The sequence below is a fragment of the Rhinopithecus roxellana genome, chromosome 3 (assembly GCF_007565055.1).
Source record: "Rhinopithecus roxellana isolate Shanxi Qingling chromosome 3, ASM756505v1, whole genome shotgun sequence".
NCBI lineage: Eukaryota > Metazoa > Chordata > Mammalia > Primates > Cercopithecidae > Rhinopithecus > Rhinopithecus roxellana.
This window is the reverse complement of record NC_044551.1, coordinates 177349054-177369477: the sequence shown is the minus strand read 5'-3', so window position 1 is coordinate 177369477 and position 20424 is coordinate 177349054. Positions and strand designations below refer to the sequence as shown.

Here is a 20424-nt window from a genome sequence, read left to right as displayed (position 1 = left end):
TCTGTCTAGGCTCAGGGGAACGAGATGCCGTGATCAATTAGTGATGTCTGCAGTGGTGTGGAAAGGTAGTACTGTAGTTCATACGCACACACTTGCCATCCCTGACCTAGAGCTTAGCATGAATCTCAGGAGGAACTGGCATGGAACAAACTTACTGTCTTAAATCCCTCTCAAAACTTTAAGAAAGTCCAGAGTTTCTCATGCTACTTCATATTTGCATGTTCTCTAATTTAAATCTTGAGCACCCTGGGTTCAAAGCTCTTTTTCTACCCTCTCTTAGACAATCAGCCTCTGTAGCAACTCTGTACAAACTCCTCTGTTTAAGCATCCTGGAGATAGAGTATGATCCCTACATTTAGACAGTTCATCTAAATTCAATGTGCAGCTTTCAAGTTCTCTCTTTTGAACTCATTCTTCTTCTCTAGTACATTCATAAGGATAAGATTTCTACCGAAAATAGCGCCCCCAATAGTTTTGGCAACTGTCCTATTATAAAGCATTTTGAGGGGAAATATCCCCTTCATTGTATGTCAACTATTGAGATAGTTCTATTTCAAATCGGTTTGCAATTAAGGTCAAACATGCACTTCCCCAGAAAAAGGCACTGTGTTTACAGCATGAGATTCACTCCAGCGACTGTTCTTCCCACGTCTTTCATAAATGGCCATTTAGTGCTTGCCCACAACCCCCCACCACTGGGAAATCTCTGAATATCAGGAACACAGGAGAAATGTTTACCTAATCAAGCCACCATTGATGAATGTAGCAACAGAAGGAAATCAACAATGATAAACATAGTCCCTGTCTTGAATAGCTGACTATATCTTTGGGAAATTAGACATGCGCAGAGGAAAGTTAATTACCATAAAAACTACATAGAAACATGACAACAAAAGGGGATTCATGAGGCTGGGTGGGGCAGGTGACTAGGAAGTGACATGATTAGGTATGCCATCGCTGCTTGGCACAGGGAGCTCACCCAGGATGTAGATGTGTGTACACACTCATGCAGAATTATCGGAACCTGTGCATTCCAAACCATGGATAACATCGGGAGTCATTGAAACACCTGCGTCCATCATTTCTGAAGGCCTCCAAATGCCACTTCCACAGCCGGAGGATTTTAGGCCCAAATTTGGAGGCAGACTGGAAAGTTAGGCTCTTTACAAACTGATGTGGAAGTGAGAAGTCCAAGACCTGAAGGAGACTGACCACTGAAATCCCATTCTTGATGAACTCTGAAAGGCGGGAATTGGCACCTTTGAGGCCAAAATGATTAAAGCTGTAAGTAATCTCCTCCCAGACAATCCCCACTGATTTTCCAACCTGCTTCCCACCAACAGATGGAAGAGGGTACAGCTGAAGGGTGAACTGCTAGAAATTTCATGTCTTCAGCCTGCCTGCCAACTTTTCTTTTTTTTAATAAGTCAAGCATATTTAATCATTATACTTTATTATACATATTACACTTTGAAGGAGGCACAGTGACAGTAGTCCATCCTTATCCTCAGGGCATACATTCCAAGACCCCCTGTGTGTACCTGAAACCACAAATGGTACAAACCCTAAATATACCATGTTTTCCCTACACGCACATTTCTAGGATAAAGTTTAATTTATAAGTTAGGCACAGTAAGAGATTAACAATAATAATAAAATAGAACAATTAAAGCAGTAGCTGTAACATAAATTATGTGAATGCAATTTCTCTCTCTCTGAATTCCTTATTGTACCGTCTTCACCTATTTTCAGACAGCAGTTGACCACAGGTAACTGAAACTGAAAGTGAAACCGCGGATAAAGGAGGAATTACTTCATTTCTTCATGGTATAGATAAGAAAACTGAGGCAGTGAGACTTTTAGTGACTCAGCTGTGTCTCATCCCCCCTTCCTTTTTAATAGGCATAAACTTATTAGGAATAAGAGTCGACTGATCTGAGGGTGAAATAATCAGCAAAATGGATTCTAACCTCCAATACCAACAACAGAACAATAATAAGTACTTCAGTGTCACTTAGTGAAGGACACCACTTCAAAGTTGGGCCAACTTGGTTCCCCGCTGGGCTCCCCTGCTTGTGAGCTGTGTGACTGCACATGTCACTTCCCCCGTCTGAGCCTCACCTGCAAAAATGGGAACCACGATTGTAACCTCCACCTCATAGAGTGATTATGATGATGAAGTCATGAATTGCACATAAAGCCTTCTTTCTATACCGTGCCCAGCACATAACAAGCATTTAACTGGTGGTAGCCGCTGTTATCAGTAGCACTTATGTTGTTCATCTGGCAATGGTTCTGCACCTCCACAGCCAGAATCCCCAACCCAGAACACTGTAAGCCAAGCCCCAAGGCCAGATAGCTCTACCTCCTTAGACTGCCACCGCCCCTCGGATGCTGACCCTTTGTGACCTGGTGCTCTGTCTTTGGTTTGTGCAGCTGCCTGCCCTGTCCTGTGCAGTGGGAATGGACAATATTCTAAAGGGACGTGCCAGTGCTACAGTGGCTGGAAAGGTGCAGAGTGCGACGTGCCCATGAATCAGTGCATCGATCCTTCCTGCGGGGGCCACGGCTCCTGCATTGATGGGAACTGTGTCTGCTCTGCTGGCTACAAAGGCGAGCACTGTGAGGAAGGTAAGCCTGCCAGTCTCCGGGCTAGGCAGCAGTGGAGGGAAGTGTTTGCAGGGCCCGACCTCTGCTAATGAGCCCAGTCCCGGGCTGCGTGTTTTGCAAGAGAAGTTTCAACATTTTGCACAAAAAGCTTCAAACTCTTTTGCTTTGATAAACTTCTTTAGCTGTAGAACAAGAAAAGCCTCTGGAGATGGTTCTGGAAGAAACGTTTTGTTTTACTCTCCTTTATAGAAATTAATTCCTTTTCTCTTTCACCTTTTTCTCTTTAAATTGCTCTCTCTGCCTTTGTCTTTCTGTCTTCTGTTTCCTTCTACTTTTCCTCCCATCCCTTCTTTCTTTTCCTCTTTTGTTCCTTTCCCTCGCCCTACCTTTCTTCCTCTTTTCTCCTGCTTTATTTAGTAATTGGGAATTACTAAAGCTATTCAGAGAAAAGAAACAAGAATTCCTAAGCCCCTTGCCTCCATTCCAAACAAAAAGCTGTTTGTTGTTGTTGTTGTTGTTGTTGCTGTTACTAACTCTTCCTGGTAATCTAAGACCCATGTATGTCTGTGTAAATATTTCACCAAAAATTAATATCAATAGACAGCAATCAGGCTTGAAAGACTATAGGTTTTTTATGTCATTTAGAAAAACCATGTAGGGCAAATTAGCCTGGTTTACCTACAATTGCACAAAACTAGAGGAGAGTGAGAGTGCAGCAAGAAGGATGGGATTTGATGGATCCTGAAAATCTCACCCTGGCAGATACGTAAGGGCCTCTCACACACATGGGTGAAAATCAGGGATATCATAAACTGAATCTAATCTGACAATATGGTCAGAGATCAGGCCTGGAGATCAGGAGAGGGGGACATAGAAGAGGGGACGCAGGAACAGGGAGAAAGAGCACCTCTCTGGAGGGGATACAAAAGCAGTTCTAACTAGTCCTAGTTACCTCGATCAGTTATTTGAGATAAATTATTTTGTGCCAAAATGTTAGGACTGACTTGCAGTAGCTATAAGGCGAGAGAAAGCCATGCTGCCTGTCAGCCTTCCTGCTCTGTATTTGCCCTTGCAGAATATGGTCTCTGGTTGCCCACTGATTACTTCTCACCATACAAAGAATTGGCCACAGCTGGTAGGAAGGTGCGATCATAGACCCTCTCAGCCCCTTGCCCATTCCCCAATCTCTGAATTGGCTTCGTCATTGTCTTCCAGCTGAGGCTCCTTTTCTCTAAGTCAATCTCCCAGTGAAATGTCCTCACGCAACTCAAACGGCCCTTTTCCCTCCCATGTCCCCAATAGAAATAGAAGTGTCAACTTGCCCAACAAACTAAGGGGGAAAAGTGAAGCCCCTGCCTGTTCTGCATGAACTTGAGGTAACCACCCAAGATGTCCCCATAAAAAAGATCCTGTTGGATGCCATATGCATTCTGTGTTCCTCATGGCCAGGCTAACAAAGGGTCTCAGGTTTTATGAGGTTCTCAGATGCTAATTGATTCATTCTTTCATCCCAACAACCAGTGGATCTCCAGAGTTCCATACAAAATAATCAATCATCACAGCTCTCACCACAAAGTAATGACAGTGCTTTATACTTAGATACACCCACATAGGGTTCCCTTGTGAAACCCTGCATTTCACCGTTTTTAGAACTATGGCTACCAAAAGTCAGCTTCCATAACATTATTCCTCTAAGATTTTTCAATATATCAGCAGTAATGCCTTTAATGGGGCCCAGAAGTCTGACCCCCAGATCTTCACTTGCTCCGTTCCCTAAATAATTTTTCCTCTATTATAAAAGGTAGCCTCCCTATGTCTGCATCATAAAAAATTGGGAGTTTGGATGGAGGAAATACTGATTTAATAACCCTGCTTGAAAGGTTAAAGTTCTTAAAGATAAATGGATTGCAGGAGGCAGAGCTTCATTTGCTGAAAACATAAGAGAGACCAATAATATGACAAGAAAGGTTAAAATGACCTTTTGCATGCATCATTTGGAGAAAGGAAAGTGCTAGGGCAACAACATTGCCAGTCTTCGAATTTTTTCTCTCCAGTAAAGATTGTACACAGCTGTATGCATGGAATCTCAAGTGATTTCTCAACTTTCTCACTATCCCACCCAGTCTTATTTAAATGTTCAGAGTGAATTAACCATCCAACCAAACAAGCCACGTGAATCATTATGAAAGGATGAAATCTCCTCTATTGATTTCTGCTACCCAAAAAAAATGAACCGAGGTGATTCATACGCTGTTTTCAAAATAGGAAATGGAATCGGAAAGTCTGGATCAGCACTTTTTCTTCAATTTAGCTTTTTTATTTCTGATATTCATCATAGTCATAACGTTCAAACAATTTAACCTGAAATGGCCATGGCAACGAAATCAATAGTTGCCATCCCTTCGTTTTTCCTGCATAAACATGGTTGTACTATTAACAAATTTGCACAAGAAAATGAAAGGATGTGTTCGTGAGGTTTCATTCAATGATATCTGGGGGAGTGGGAAGGTGATGAGAGAGGAATTGACATATTAGTTTAAGTCAGCCATGTTTTCATGTCAGTTTCATGGTTGAGTCATTTTTCAATGACATTTAACTTCATAAATGTAATTCATGGTTCTTCAGGGGCTTATAGTACATATTGTTTGTAAAACTCCTTGACCTCCTTTTTTATCCTTAGGGATAGAAATTGCATTCACAACCCTTTTTTGTCAAACCTACAGAGGGCCCAAGACTAAATGAGTTCTAATGATTTCAGCTGCCAGGGGGCTGGTGTTTCAAGGCACATGGTACTTAGCTGGTAAAGGCCACTGCCCCTTTTAAGTGTAACACTGTTTCTATTTATAAAGCTTCGTAAAACCCCATAGTCCCTCCTGCCTGCTAAAGACTCTAAGGACATGGCCACAAGACCATCTTGGAAAATCGGAACCAAATTTAAAATTCATAGTAAAACTGCTTCTCTTGAAGTTTGAATTTAGTTATTCCATCCACTGCTGTAGTTATATAGCACAAAGGGCATATTTACTGGTATCACTGACCAGAGAAAGGGTTAACTAATATTTTTAGATACAATAAATGTTTTTTCTGATGGCATTCTAGTACTGGTGCTAATAAATCTCTGTGGATTTTCCTCCTTCCTTTATACCATAATTCAGGATAGAGAAGAGAGAGCTAATTTATCTGGAAGAAAAATGCCATTTTCATTTTTTTTTTAGCATATTACTTTTTATTATTTCATCCTTCTAAGAAAAAGATTGTGTGTTTTTTTTTTTTTTTTTTTTTTTTTGAAAGCTCCTAGCTGCTGGCACCTCACCAGATATTTTAAATGGCTAATTATAGGTTGAGAGCAATTTTTGAAGCAACAAGCCACAAGATATTTTTGTGTATATTTTGATATTTGCCTTATTAAAAATGGGGGCTGAGTGAAAAACTAGAACTTCAGAATTTCCTTTATTGGAAGAATATAAACATGATGCGTTCTGAATGAATTTGTTCATAATTTACAGATCCCCAAATATGAATTTTTTCCAAAAGCAAGAAATTGTTAGCACCATTTCTCTTTCCCATCAGTCCTTTCTCTACACAGGAAGTTTGTTTCATCAATGGCAAATGCTTATAGCACAGTCTGTCCTTCATTCTTGCAGCAACTGTGTTTTGAACACCCGGTATATTCCCTTACCTGTGCCAGGCATGAGACACCAAAGCCCTGCACAGCCCTTTGTCTTTTTTTTTTTTTTTTTTTTTTTTTTGAGACAGAGTCTCACTCTGTCAACCAGGCTGGGGTGCAGTAGCATGATCTTGGCTCACTGCAATCTCTGCCTCCTGGGTTCATGCCATTCTCCTGCCTCAGCCTCCCAAGTAGCTGGGACTAAAGGCACCGGCCACCACGCCTGGCTAATTTTTTGTGTTTTTAGTAGAGACAGAGTTTCACCCTGTTAGCCAGGATGGACTCAATCTCCTGACCTCATGCATGATCCACCCGCTTCGGCCTCCCAAAATGCTGGGATTACAGACGTGAATCACCACGCCCAGCCCGCCCTTTGTCTTCTATGTGTTTGATGCTTTCAGCTCAAGTTTACATTCAGATGAGCTCCACCACCCTAAATGGAGCAAATCTGAAGGTATCAAATGGGTTTATGTCATCAGGAGTTATATTCCCCGAGACAATGAATTCAACTGTAAAGTGATAGTAACAAGATTGTGTAACATCATCATAAATATCTCCAACTAATAATAATAAGCAACTAAAATTCACCTTTTGGGGAGTGTACCCCTGGTTTTTTTTAACCACTGTTTTTTCCCAATGCCTGAAACGTTTTTGAAATGACTTCCATAAATAATACCATCCTAAGAATATGCAAATGGGATTGTGAGAAATATCTCTTACCACTGAAAATTATTATTTTTGCCTCAAGGGAGGGCTGCCCTTTGGAAACTTCTTGGAATATTGTGATTTCTAATAAATCCAAATTTCTCAAGTCTGATGTCCCTCAGGACTGGTTAGTTTGTGGCATGGATAATCTAAATAATGTCATATTTAAATACACTATTAAAATACACTAATGGCTGAGCATGGTGGCTCACACCAGTAATCCCAGCACTCTGGGAGGCTGAGATAGGAGGATTGCTTGAGCTCAGGAGTTCACAACCAGCCTGGGCAACATAGCAAGACCCCATTTCTAGAGAAAAAAAAAGCTTAGTTGGACATGGCAGTGTGTATCTGTGGTCCTAGCTAGTTGGCATGCTAAGGCAGGAGGATCACTTGAGCTCATGTGTTCGAGGCTACAATAAGCTATTATCATACCACTGCTTTCCAGGCTGGGTGACAGAGCAAGACTCTGTCTCAGAAAAAAAAAAACAACACTATTTTGTGCCCCATAGGGAAAGAAAAAAAGACACTCAGCGTAAAAAATGTCTTAGGAGATCCTACAGAAAGCTGAGACCCTGAGGAATTACCATCTTAGTGTAATAGTGAATTATTTAGAGACCAGAAGTCTTGCATATTTCAATCTTGGCATTGTGCAAGGAAAGAAAACAAAACTTTCTGAGAATTTAAACCGTAAGACGGCACGCATACACAGGAAGGATTTAATAACACTGTCAGTGTGGTCTCCTCAAGAAGAGAATTCAAAGTGGTCCCAAGCTAGCTGTACCCCCAGGTGATGGAAGAAGCAATCCTTTAATCTGGGCCAACAGGCCTGATTTGGAAGCCGTGAAAACAGGAGAAATATGTCATAATCAAATAAGGTGATGATACATTCACATTTGTCTGATCCACAAAGCAACATCTGAGCCCTCTGCTAGACCATCATTTCTCATTCAAACCACATATTACACAAAGAACCCTCTTCTCCAAATGACATTGCATCATTTCCTGAGAATACATAGGAATACATAAGAAAGCTGGGCTTCCTCTAAAAGGCCCTATTTATTCAACCCTTAGATTGAATGGAGGTCCCAGGTTTGAGATCACATTCTCACGCAAAAAGTCCTGTCCTCAAGAACTGGCCTTTGCAGCTCACTCCTCTCCTCACTGTGAGTTGATTCAGGTTACCTACTGGATATATATCCACTCTATCAAGATGGCCAAACAATCAGACAGTGAAACAGGCAAGAACCACAATGACTGGACTCTGCCCATCAACTCATCTGATTGACTGGTAGAAGGTCAGTGCCTCGGCCAGAGATAGGAATCCAGTTCCCCGGTGATTACCTGTAGGAAGGTGATCCTTTTTGAATCATTTTCACACCCAACTTCGCCTCTTCTATCCTGCACATTTACTAACTCCTTCAGTGGGTGTGTGCTCAGAGAATGAATACTAATTTTAGACTTAGCCTAAGTGAAACCTCATTAGGAAAGTGACTCATTTATAAGTTTCATTGGTTTTTCCTTTTCATCTTTTGTTACCTTTTGAAGTCAAGTATTAATAAAGTTACAATGAGCCTCTCTACTTTTCTCTCTTATAGTGAGGGGCAATGCAGTTTGGCAATGCATGTAGAAACATGGCAGGTATTCACATTCCTATCGCAGATGCTCTGATACGATTCAGTCGAGGTCCTAATCTTTATAAGCACAAGATGCTAAAGGTGGAACGGCATACTTCTATATCTGATTTCTCCTAATTCTGCTTGAGAAATCCCCTTTTTGTTTCTCTTGCATCTTCTTCAAGTTTGAGATTTGGTGTTTTGACAAATAAGAAGCCTTTTACTTTTTATGGGTGTTCTTCAGGAGACCACATAAGTATTTCTTGGGCTGCTCCATTTGCTAGCAAGTGGATGGGAACTGGTGAGCCACTGGTCCATTCAGCAGCAAGTCCATGTCTCATGGCCCATCCTCCATGGGTGATCAATACTTTTATTCTTCTATTTTTGTTTCTGTTTTCTTTTTTTTCAGTTGATTGCTTGGATCCCACCTGCTCCAGCCACGGGGTCTGTGTGAATGGAGAATGCCTGTGCAGCCCTGGCTGGGGTGGTCTGAACTGTGAGCTGGCAAGGGTCCAGTGCCCAGACCAGTGCAGCGGGCACGGCACGTACCTGCCTGACACGGGCCTCTGCAGCTGCGATCCCAACTGGATGGGTCCCGACTGCTCTGTTGGTAAGCCACAAGATTTTCTCCTTCCTCTCTCCAACACTCCTGCCCTGTGTTCCATTCCATTCTCAGATGGATGGGAATCTACTCTTAACACTTAGCTTGGGATAAGGGGACTCTGATGAATCACATTGTGTCTTTCTCATTCTCTTCTCCTCAGTCATGGAGTCTGTGATCTTTGAGAAACAAACAAACAAAAAGCACTGGGTTGTTTCCATCACGCAAATGGATGAAGGGCCCAGGAGGGATGCTTCCATTTGCATTGTAGGTTTTCTTATGTACATTCCCTAAAGGTACCAGAAAACAAAACAGAACAATTCAGCCCCAGACAAACTAAATGGAACGTCCCATAAAACAGAAAAGAGGCTCCCTCGGGGTGCTGCGTGAACATGTTCTAAAGCTCTGTAATACTCCAGTGACAGGAAAATAATGAAGTCGCGCTGTACACTTCATTTTCCTAAAATGTAGAGTATGTGTCTTCCCTCCAGAGTGACCTTAAAAATGGAACAGTTCAACAGTTCAAGCCAGTCCCAACCTTCCTGAGAAAGGTTCTGTTCACACTGACAAGTCCCTATCCAAGCAAGCGATCATTCCGCCCCCTTCCTCTGGGTAGTGAGACAGCTGTCAGATTGCCATGGCAATCAGGAAGAGAATAGATGTGAAGCTTTGCCTACAGTGGGAAAGAAATGAATATTTCATTCCAAAAAGAAAAAAAAAAAAGGGAGAAGAGTCAGTTAAAATGGGCTATTTTGGGATGTCTTCTCAGCCCACTCCACTCTGGCTTCAACTCTGATGCTGGTGGTCCTGGCAAGGCTGTGCAGAGGATAGGAGGAGGTGGGGTCCTAGACCCAAAACCCAGTTATGCTGCAGATATGCTGTGTGACTTTGAGTGAGTCACTGGTCCCACTCCCCAGACCGGTGTTCCTTCCCCTGGCATGCCAAACCACGCCTCCCTCAGTAGACTGATGAAAGGGTGAATGTCTGGCATGTGCTTGTCCTCGCGTGAGAGGTCTGGAATACCAGAGAGTGCATATCTGTCTGTCTGTCTCCTCCCCAAGCACAAAAGACTTTGAGCTCCTTTGAGAAAGAAGCTGTGTAAATGCGGCATAATTACAGCAGTCATTATCGCCGCCAAGGTACCGATCTGGGTAACAGGGGTATCTGCAGTCATCATGGCAATGGAGCAGCGGGGCCTGCAACTGACTTCTTGGACTTGGTCAGTTCAGGCTCTCAGTGGGGGAGGAATCCTAGCTGGCTAGAGAGTCAGGATCCATACATGGATCTTTTCAGGTGGGTACTTCCCAGTTAGCTTTGCCAAACTGGTTAGAACAGTCTCAATCTCTAGAAGACTCGTTCTCACATTCTAGTGAGTATCAAAACCACCTGGGGGACTTGTTTCAACAAAATCTCTGAGTCTCATTCCCAGATCTTCTAATTCACTTGGTCCAACCGGGGCACAAGAATCTACATTTCCAACGAGTTACCAGGTGGTACTGATGCTGCTGGTTCCAGGGACCACACTTTAAGAACCACTTCTCTAGAAAAAAAGATATAACAATGAATTGATACCCAGCCAAGGAGAGACAAGCCTCCAAAGATGACAGAGCACTGGGCCTCGGGGCCTGCTCCAGGGGTCCGGGCCGTATGCGTGGTCTGGACTCCATAGAAGGTTTCACCAGCTGTGGTGTTGAGCTGTAATCATTGTTTTTCTTCCAGAAGTGTGCTCAGTAGACTGTGGCACTCACGGCGTCTGCATCGGGGGAGCCTGCCGCTGTGAAGAGGGCTGGACAGGCGCAGCGTGTGACCAGCGCGTGTGCCACCCCCGCTGCATTGAGCACGGGACCTGTAAAGATGGCAAATGTGAATGCCGAGAGGGCTGGAATGGTGAACACTGCACCATTGGTAGGCAAACGGCAGGCACCGAAACAGGCACATATTGCTTTATTTTCATAAATCGTAGATCTATAGTGACGGTCGCGCATGGCAACTGGCTGTTCCTTCAGGGACACAAGTGCTCTCCCACATTTCCTGCTGCCTCTCCAAATCTCCCAGGGGATAGGGAAGGAGAAAAATGAGGTCCCTAATTGGGAAGGGCTTTTCCTTCTTTCCAGGATTCCGAGTTGAAAGGAAAGGGACAAGGGCAGATAAGAAAACCCCTCCAAACTTCCAATCTCGGGGAGGGAGAAATGCACAAGCATGGGAAATTGTTGTTGTCTGGGGGTTGCAAGCACCCCAAATCACTGTGGTCTGCAGCTCTCCCCTTTTTAAATCCTCTCTCAGCTGGCTGGATCACTGGATCCCTGCTTGCTGGCAACAAGGTGAACTCACTAATTTTAGGCCAGGTTAGAGACAGGCAGGACTCTGGGGTTCCCTCCATAGCAGGTACCACCATAAGGTCCTGAGATTCCCCATCACCACCACCATCATTAAATGTCTCCTCTTCTGGCCCCATTTTATTCTCACTCAGCCACCTCTCTCCAAAAGCTTCTTGACCAAGAATATTTTAAAGGTCATTTTCTTTGTTAAGAAGAAATAGTTTTGGAGATTATTCATTTTTATTTTTCTGTCTTTTTTGGGACAATTGTGGTTTAGGGTAGGACTATACTGGATTAAATGTACCTAATCATCCCTTTGGTAGAGGAGCTGGGAGCCAACGGTCTTTGGCTTTCCACATCTCTCAGACAGTTGGGATGACAAAGTTGTCAACTTGAGCATCATTTTACCTCCAGTTTTTACTTTTGTTGTTTAATTGTATCAAGCCTAGGATCCATTTTTATACCAAGCTGGCTAATCTACTTGCCAGCATGGAAATTCTCAAAGACTTTTCCAGCCAAACTATAGTTTGGCCCCTTGAAGTTACCTTTGATCCCAGCCATCAAGTTTGAGACCCTCCCCTCTGTCCCAGCCTAACAACCCCAGTCACAGATGGGCCACCTGGAGTGAGAGACAGGGCTAAGAGCTTGTGCAGGGCTGATTCATGAGATCAGACTCAGTTTCCCATGCTGTTCATTTGAGTGGTTATACAGAGATAAAGTGGACTGACTCTGTATTCGATTTCTTCCAGTTCCATCTGATTGGGCATCCGAGGGGCAGCATGCCAATCAGGGCCACAGCCGTAGCACTGGGACCCTGCTGGGACAGTCTGTTGGCAGTGAATTGTTTTTGCAATCTCTCGATGACGCTCCAGGTCTTGCTCCCCTGCAGCTGCTTTTATCCTCAGTTCCCTGCAGAGTCTGAGGAATAATTCAGAAGACTTTCAAGGGAGGGCTGTGCACAGCCCAGTACTGAGACAGTTCTTACAATAGCATCCATTCATCAGGGGCGTTCCTTTTGCTGTACTATTGCATGCCTGGTGTTATTTAAATAAACGTTCCCCTCCCCATATCTCCTTTGCCCCAAATCCTCCCCTCAAAAGCTCTTGCCAATCATCAGCATTGAGGTAGATAATCCTACTTTCTTTTAATTCACACAATCCAACCTCATCTCCCCTTTGCTGCCCCTTCCCACATCTAGGAGACAGAGGGGCAGGGTTAGTGTTTCCACAATGATGCCTGCTGGCTCTCTCCTACCTACAATCTGTCTTTACTTTGGAAATAGCTCACAAGAGGGCAGTCCAGATGGATTCGAGCAGGAGTCGCCAAACTACGGCCAGAGGGCCAAATCTGGCCTGCTGCCTATTTTTCTGTGGCTTGCCAGCTAAGAATAGTTTTTACATTTTCTAAGGGTTGAAAACAAATCCAAAGAAAACTATTTCCTGGCACGTGACAATGATATGAAATTCACATTTCAGTGACCATAAACAAAGTGTTATTACAGGACACCCACACCCATTCATTGATGCCTCGTCAGCTTCCGTGCCACTGTCAGCACTGAGTAATTAGGAGACTGCATGGCCCACAAAGCTGCTTCTGTGACCCATTACGGGAAAAAAAAAAATCTGACTCCTGAATTGCACAAATCTTGATGGATAGAGGGGAGAAAAGCAAGGCAGGTCCACACCCCCATTAAGAAAAGGACACCAACTACAGCTTGAAGGATCCGAGGGTTCTACTCCAGATATCACAGAGTGGGAGTGGAGAGAAAACAATAGATGTACTAAAATGTTTCCGGGGCCCTTGAAAAAGAGATGGGAAGATGACAACTTCGGTCTCAGTAAAGAACGGCAAGGATATTGGCCAACAAGAGAACATAGATGTTTCGGTCAAGCTAGCCCTTTGGGTGAGGTAAATTGGGAAAAAAAAGGTGTTTCTGCTACTTGAAGTGTTTGGTACAGGTTTCACATCTCTGTGAGATGACATACATGTGTTCTGGAGAGACATACAGAAAGTGTAAATTGATATGCCAGGTAAAGCTCCCAAAATGAAGAGAGTGCTGGTCCAGTATAATCTCTTGTTCAGAACGATGATCTCCTGTGGCTTTAGAGTTTGTGCTCTGTATGTTATAAAGATCTTTACTACCAAAGCCATTTATTGTGAGAAATTAGGGCTCTGTGGCTTTATTAGTAGGACATGTGCCATCTCCTCGTAGTTATGTTCACTGTGGTTTTCTCAAAAACAAAGCCAAGCATACCTTGATCAGTGAGATTTGCCATTCAAAAACCAGAGAGATGTCCATGCATGCATAATTGCAACTTTTGCTTTTCTATCTCTGGCCCCCAGAGCTGTTTTGTGGAGTTTTAGTCTTCTAGTTTGAGCAGACACTCCTGTCATTTCATTTAAAGTAAATGCCACAATTTACAAGCCCAGCATCAGTTCTCCTCCTTGGGGATACTGACAGAGAGGAAATGGGGGCTCTTTGGTCCTTTGCAAGCGTAGCCTCAAATGCTATATTTTGAAAATAGAAAATGCATAAAAATGAAATGATACCAAGTCAGCAAACAATGAATAGGGAAATATCTTGTAAGGCAGAATTGTGGGAGTTAGTGTTGGACACTTGGGTTGTCTGTGGCCTGTTTTCAGAAGGTCATAGTGAGGTAGTTTTCTTGGGGTCATTGCAAATAGTCAACTGAACAGTTCACATCAGCCCTTGTGGATTACATTTACTGTACTAAAAGAGTCAAAAAGAGAGACAGGGAAAAAAGATGAGGACACAAGGACAGACTTCTAAAACTTAGTCAGGTGGAAGCCCCAGGATCAATCCATGTTTGGTTAATGCCTTTCTGAAATTTGCAACCAAATTATTTATATTTGGCAATTTAGTAGAGATTGCTAAAGATTTAAATATAAGGTGTAACACTTCAATGTTAACTGTTATAACTAATTTATTGGCAGGCTGGATTCTACCAAGCAATGATTGTTATATAACCTTTTCCTTAAAAGTTAAATATATGGCATGGCTAAAATTGACAGAATTGTGTAGATAAAAAATATACTTTGAATACGTATCAGCCACAATTCATGTGTATCTTTGGAATATATTAGCATTTTTGTATAGTATGCGGTATACTCTTATGACTAGATCAGACAGCACATTGTGTGGTTAGAAGAGGTTTATTCTTTAAGCATAGTTTTAAAATGGGTTGTTGTTCCTGTCATCTGCCGCCACCACCACCATCACCCCCTATTAATACTGGGAACTAGGACAGGTGCAGTGGCTCATGCCTGCAATCCCAGCACTTTAGGAGGTTGAGGTAGATATATCACTTGAGATCAGGAGTTTGAGACCAGCCTGGCCAACATAGTGAAACCCTATCGCTACAAAAATCAGCTGGGCATGGTGGTACATGCCTGTAGTCCCAGCTACTTGGGAGGCCAGTGTGGGAGAATTGCTTGAGCCCAGGGAGGCTCAAGGGAGCCCAGAGATTGCAGCGAGCCAAGATCACGCCACGGCACGCCAGCCTGAGTGACAAAGGGAGATCCTGTCAAAAAAAAAAATACTGGGAACTAACATCAAAAGGTCATGCAAAGGCTATAACACCAGAGCATGGAGGAACCATAGAATTTGTATAATAATAGGTCAAAATCACTAAGAACTATATATAGTAAATGTAGATCAGCCTCTCATGAAGAGGTAAAGTAGATGTTAGCTTGTGTTAATGAGCAGAACAATTGGGCAAAATGCAGAAGGAAGCCAACATTTGCATTGCCGGGGAATCAAGGAGGGATGCTACATGCTAACTGTGGACTCTTGCAATTATCTCCTGAACATGGGCTACCCAGACATCTGCTCTGAATAATACAAACTAACCCGCAGACTAAATCTGCCCACACTGGGCACTTCCCGACCCTGAGTGAACTGTTTGATATCTGGGTAGTGAGTAAAGGCTGCAATGGTTATTTCAACTTGTGTATTTTATCTATGTGGTCCTAACCTCCGATTTCATCTCAGAATCATAAGGGCTTGATTCCTAGGACCTTGTGAGGCTGAGTGACCTGCCCAGGTGCCACAAGTCAGAACAGTTTTCTTTTCCCTGTATTGCACTGGGCCCTTCTATTTTTCCTCTTTAATTGGTTGGGGAAAGAAATCGGTGCTTGTGATGTTAATAAGGAAAATGAATCTTTACCCAAGGTAAAACCAGCCGTGCAATGATCCGATGTGCTGATTAAGTGATTGTCATCAGAAGTAGACAGGGTCACAGTCCGAGAGGAAGAGTGCTTCAGAACAATAGGGAACAGGCTGGGAAGAAAGTGACTGTCAGAATTAACCAACTTCAGACTGAGGGCAGCTGCTTGTGAATCTCATTCCAGTGTCATTCTAAGTTATGAAAAGTTTTTTTTTTTTTCTAGTGGCTATTGTCCTTGAACACTTGAGCTTTCATGACTCTACAATGAGATCAAGTTGAGATGGAATTAGCCACTGTGGAACCATCCTTACTACCAGGCCTGTGGAAGCAACTAATTCTCTGATTGGTTAATTAACCTATTCCTCCAGGGGCTCTTATTAGAACTATCCTTGGAGTTCCTTCTTGTATTTTAAGTGAAAACCTAAAGCGATGGCCTTTCACTGATAAAGAAGATGGATAAACTTTTAACAGAATGCAAAAGCTGTTCCATTGCTGATTCTCCCCCACCACCCCCCTATAATTTGGCCAAAATGTGAGCTTCCTTAGTGCAGATCAGGAGTCACCACCTGCCTAGAAGTTCTTTTTGAGTCTGGGTCAGTCTGCCAGAGGTTTCCTATCCAACCCCAGAACAAGGACTGGGAGGCAGACTTATAGAAACATGTTTTCACACCACTGCAAAAAAATAAAAGGAAAGAAAATAACTGCTTTACCAGCAGCGAGAGTCTCATCACTGGAAGCGTTTGCTTTCTTGTCCTAGACATTCAGCGTCAGTTGGAAAATAGACAAGATAGACACAAACTACATTCTAACTTTATGACTATCGTTCTCTAGTTTAAATGGAAGCATTTTTTTTTTGTATTTTTATGTGATTTAGTAATATCTGCTCATGTTATGAGCTCCCATCAAAAAAGAAAAGGGGAGAATTCTTGGTGTTTTAGCTCTGTGGGGAGAGAGTGATTTGTGTCGTCCTCTGCGCTGTTCTCTTAGTGTTTCAGGAGAACTGGTTTGATGGACTAGCTTGTGGTTCACGGTGATGGGGCCAAGCTTGCCGAGTCAATAGCTTGATATAAGGTATTCCTTCCTGACTTCACCAGAACAAAGAACTGAACAGTTTGGAACTCTTGAAACATAAACTCATGGAGGAGAGTTAACACAAGGAAAATTCCAGGCTCAAAGAAAGGGGAACATGTAATAAGAGCTGTTGAAAAACATGGGATGCATTGCCCTAATGTATAGTGAGTGCTCTGCCCTTGAGCTTTTATAGAGAATCCATGTGCCTTCCAAGTCTATGGCTCTGGGCTTTGACAATATGCAATAAAGACTTTCCATCAAAGGAGAAGGGAAAACAAAGTGGTTCCTGGAGAGCTGAGCTCCCTTAGATATTTGTGATGGACATTTTTCTCATCACTTGGTAGCCAATTCATTGTGGTATCATGAACAATAGACTGGCCGATGAAGTAGGACATCTGTGTTCTAGCTTTGACTTTACCATATACATTTGGTATGTCCTAGAGCAAGTCACCAAGTCTTCCTGACCTCAGTTTCTTTATATCGCAGATGAAAGGGTTGGATCACATCATTGCCTTCCAAGGCATGATACACAACCTTGAGATGCTTTTCATTGGTGTGCAAATACACCTTATTGAATAGTCATGTAGGGCTTTTAAAAATAAATATACAGTATTAGGAAAAAATATAACTAGCACATCAAACTCATGATTATACAGCTATTATTGCTTAGGGAGGGGGCAAAAGTAGGTAGTGATATTAGGCCTGAGTAAATTTAAAGAAAAATATTAAGTAAATAGTACAGATATTGCAAATGTCACAAATGCAGCATGTGATTGACTGAATATAGAACACACTTGAATGAGCTGATCTCTAAGGACCTGTCCATTTCTAGGATTTCATTACTTTAGATGCAGAAGCATATGAATGGGCTATTCTAATGCAATCAAGCCTTTCTCTCTTCTGTAAGGCAGGTTTTCAATGTAGGCTCCCATAATATGCACTAAAGACTTTACATTCAAGGGATAGATACAGCAGAGTGCTGCCCAGCTGATGAGGCATTGTTGAATTATTGAGGGTAGTGAATGGAGCTTTTGTTGTTTGTTTGTTTGTCTGCTCACCTCAGCTCCAATTTATATCTGATTTGCCTAGGGAATCTTTTGTACATTGAAAATCTTCCTTGCATAAGTTGAATCATCAGGCCCCACTTTGTCCATTTGTACTTTTTAATAAAAAGAAAAGACATGGCTCATCCATCCATGTCTGCTTCACTTGGATCCACAGAAATGCAAGCATGATAACAAAGTTTTTAAGAACACAGGATTTTGTGGCAAGGTTGGTAGTTCATGCCTGTAATCCCAGCACTTTGGGAGGTGGGGCAGGCAGATCACTAGAGATCAGAAGTTTGAGACCCGCCTGGCCAACATGGTGAAACCCTGCCTCTACTAAACATACAAAAATTAACCAGGTATGGTGGCACACACCTATAATCGCAGCTACTCAGGAGACTGAGACACAAGAATCCCTTGAACCCAGGAGATGGAGGTTGCAGTGAGCTGAGATCATGCCACTACATACTCTAGCCTGGGTGACAGAGCAAGACTCCATCTCAAAAAAAAAAAAAAAAAAAACAACTTTGGGAGGCCGAGGTGGGTGGATCACCTGAGGTCAGGAATTACAGCCTGGCCAACATAGTGAAATTACACTATGGCCAACATAGTGAAACCCCGTCTCTACTAAAAATACAAAAAATTAGCTGGGTGTGGTGGCAAGCACCTGTAATTCCAGCTACTCGGGAAGCTGAGGCAGGAGAATCACTTGAACCCAGGAGGCAGAGGTTGCAGTGAGCCGAGATCGCACTGTTACACTCCAGCCCGGGCAACAAGAGTAAAACTCCATCTCAAAAAAAAAAAAAAAAAAAAAATTCTCATTAGACATTTCTTCCACTTCCAACCTCCCTTTCACAAATTGCTTCCAATCCATCAAGAAGTTAGTAGCGGGTCAAAATCACACCCACCCACTATCCATTTTCCAAAAAAAGGTTGTTCAGCACCCTGCTGGCTTCTGGTTCTTACAGACAGACATAAACTGCCTCTCTTACCCGGAATGGAACCTGCTTATTTTACCAGATGACCTGATTGATTGTACATAGAAGAAGGAAGCTGGCATTTCTCAAGTTTGAGGATGCCACCTAGCCAGTGTCTTAGAACACAGCATCCTGTCTCTCCTTTTCTTACTTCTTTTCATTCCTCATGACTCTGTATTCCGAGATTATATTTGCACGGGATCTGAACATCAAGAAATAATTCAGGACACCCAAATTTGACTCAATCAAGTACCACACATGCCTTCTGGAAAATCAAGACCCTCATTGATTCTGTCCCCATTCAGCCCGATAAACTTCACAATTACCCTCATTCCTCCCACACTGCAATTTCTTGGCTCCTTTGGAGCATGACCCATGTGTAACATCTGGGGATTCGTTGCAGTTTTTTGGTTCATCTCCTGGGTTATCTGGAGCCATACACGATATCCCAGATGTTCATGTAAGCAGCAGACTTTGCTTTTCCTCCCAAGTTTCCTGCCTAACTGGGTTCAATCTTTACCAACGCTCTTTTTTTCATAGCATTCTATTTCATGAGCTCTTCTTTAAAAGCTTGCCATTATTGCCTTTGGAAAATAGAATGCCATCATCTTGAAAACCTGCCAGTCAAAAATGGGGTTTATTGCTTGCTTCTTTATCCTTTTCACCATGCACTTATATGCATTGTTATAATCAGACCCACAAAAGGTAACCACATCATTGGCTATTATTGAACTTTTCCATTAATGAGTAATAAAGAACCCACACAAAATAGCAGCTACACAAAATTTAAGTATTTCATCATAAACAGTCTCAGGATAATTAGAATGGATTAAATTATAAGAGAAAATGCATTAAGTTAATCTTCCCTCTAATTAAAAAAGAATCCCTAGTTTTAAGTAAAGTGTTTGTTTTTAAAAACATATTTTCATTGTAATCAGTAAGGGAGAGGCCTGTTTGGTCCCCAGTGACAGGATGAAACATCTACAAAGTTGCATCCAAAAACATCTGAATAGCTACCAGCCAGTGTTTTTTTTTTTGGTTTTTGGTTTTGGGCAGGGGTTTTGTTATTAAGGTCCTGAAAGAATGAGTCTGGTCTTTTCCCATTGCTGTTACCAAGGGATTCTCTACAAATAACCTCATTCCATAGTCCATGGAGGCATTACTTTCTGTTCTCAGATCACTAATGATGTGGTTGACTCCCCTTGACCAACAAGTGTCAGTTGAGAAGATCAACTATCCATTTTCCAAACAAAGATGTTTGTATATTCCGACTGAGCTGGGATAAGAGTCAAAATGAAACTGGTAGGTGACATGAGAAGTTTTCAAGATAGAACAGAGACACACTCCAGCCCTTCATGATGCTATCCCAAGACAGATAGGACCCAAATCACCCTACGCCCTACAAGCGTGTCCCACAAATAAGGTATCATTGACATCACCTCACCAATTTCATGGCTCATCCCAACTGCAAAGCTCACTCTGCACTTTCACCCCAAGGGCCTCTAGAAGTTTCCAAGCGTGTCTCACATGCTCATATTTAACCCAATCCAATTTTACAAGCCTGATGCCTTCATTGAAACCTGCTGCCTGAGAAATACACTTACAGGGACTCCTACAGCACTGCCCCTG

At 42.6% G+C, this 20424-nt stretch overlaps 1 protein-coding gene across 7 annotated transcripts in view; it reads left to right on the top strand.

Annotated features, from left to right (window-relative positions):
- The window catches only part of TENM2 (teneurin transmembrane protein 2), a 1294091-nt gene that overhangs the window by 1149684 nt on the left and 123983 nt on the right, over positions 1-20424 (top strand). For 4 of the 7 annotated variants that reach the window (XM_010358204.2, XM_010358202.2, XM_030927460.1 and 1 more), the window contains 3 exons: positions 2437-2631; positions 9005-9205; positions 10916-11128. In XM_010358204.2, the coding sequence (XP_010356506.1) occupies positions 2437-2631; positions 9005-9205; positions 10916-11128 (609 nt within the window). The remainder of the gene's footprint in view (positions 1-2436; positions 2632-9004; positions 9206-10915; positions 11129-20424) is intronic. The other 3 variants (XM_030927458.1, XM_030927459.1, XM_030927461.1) reach the window with 1 other exon arrangement.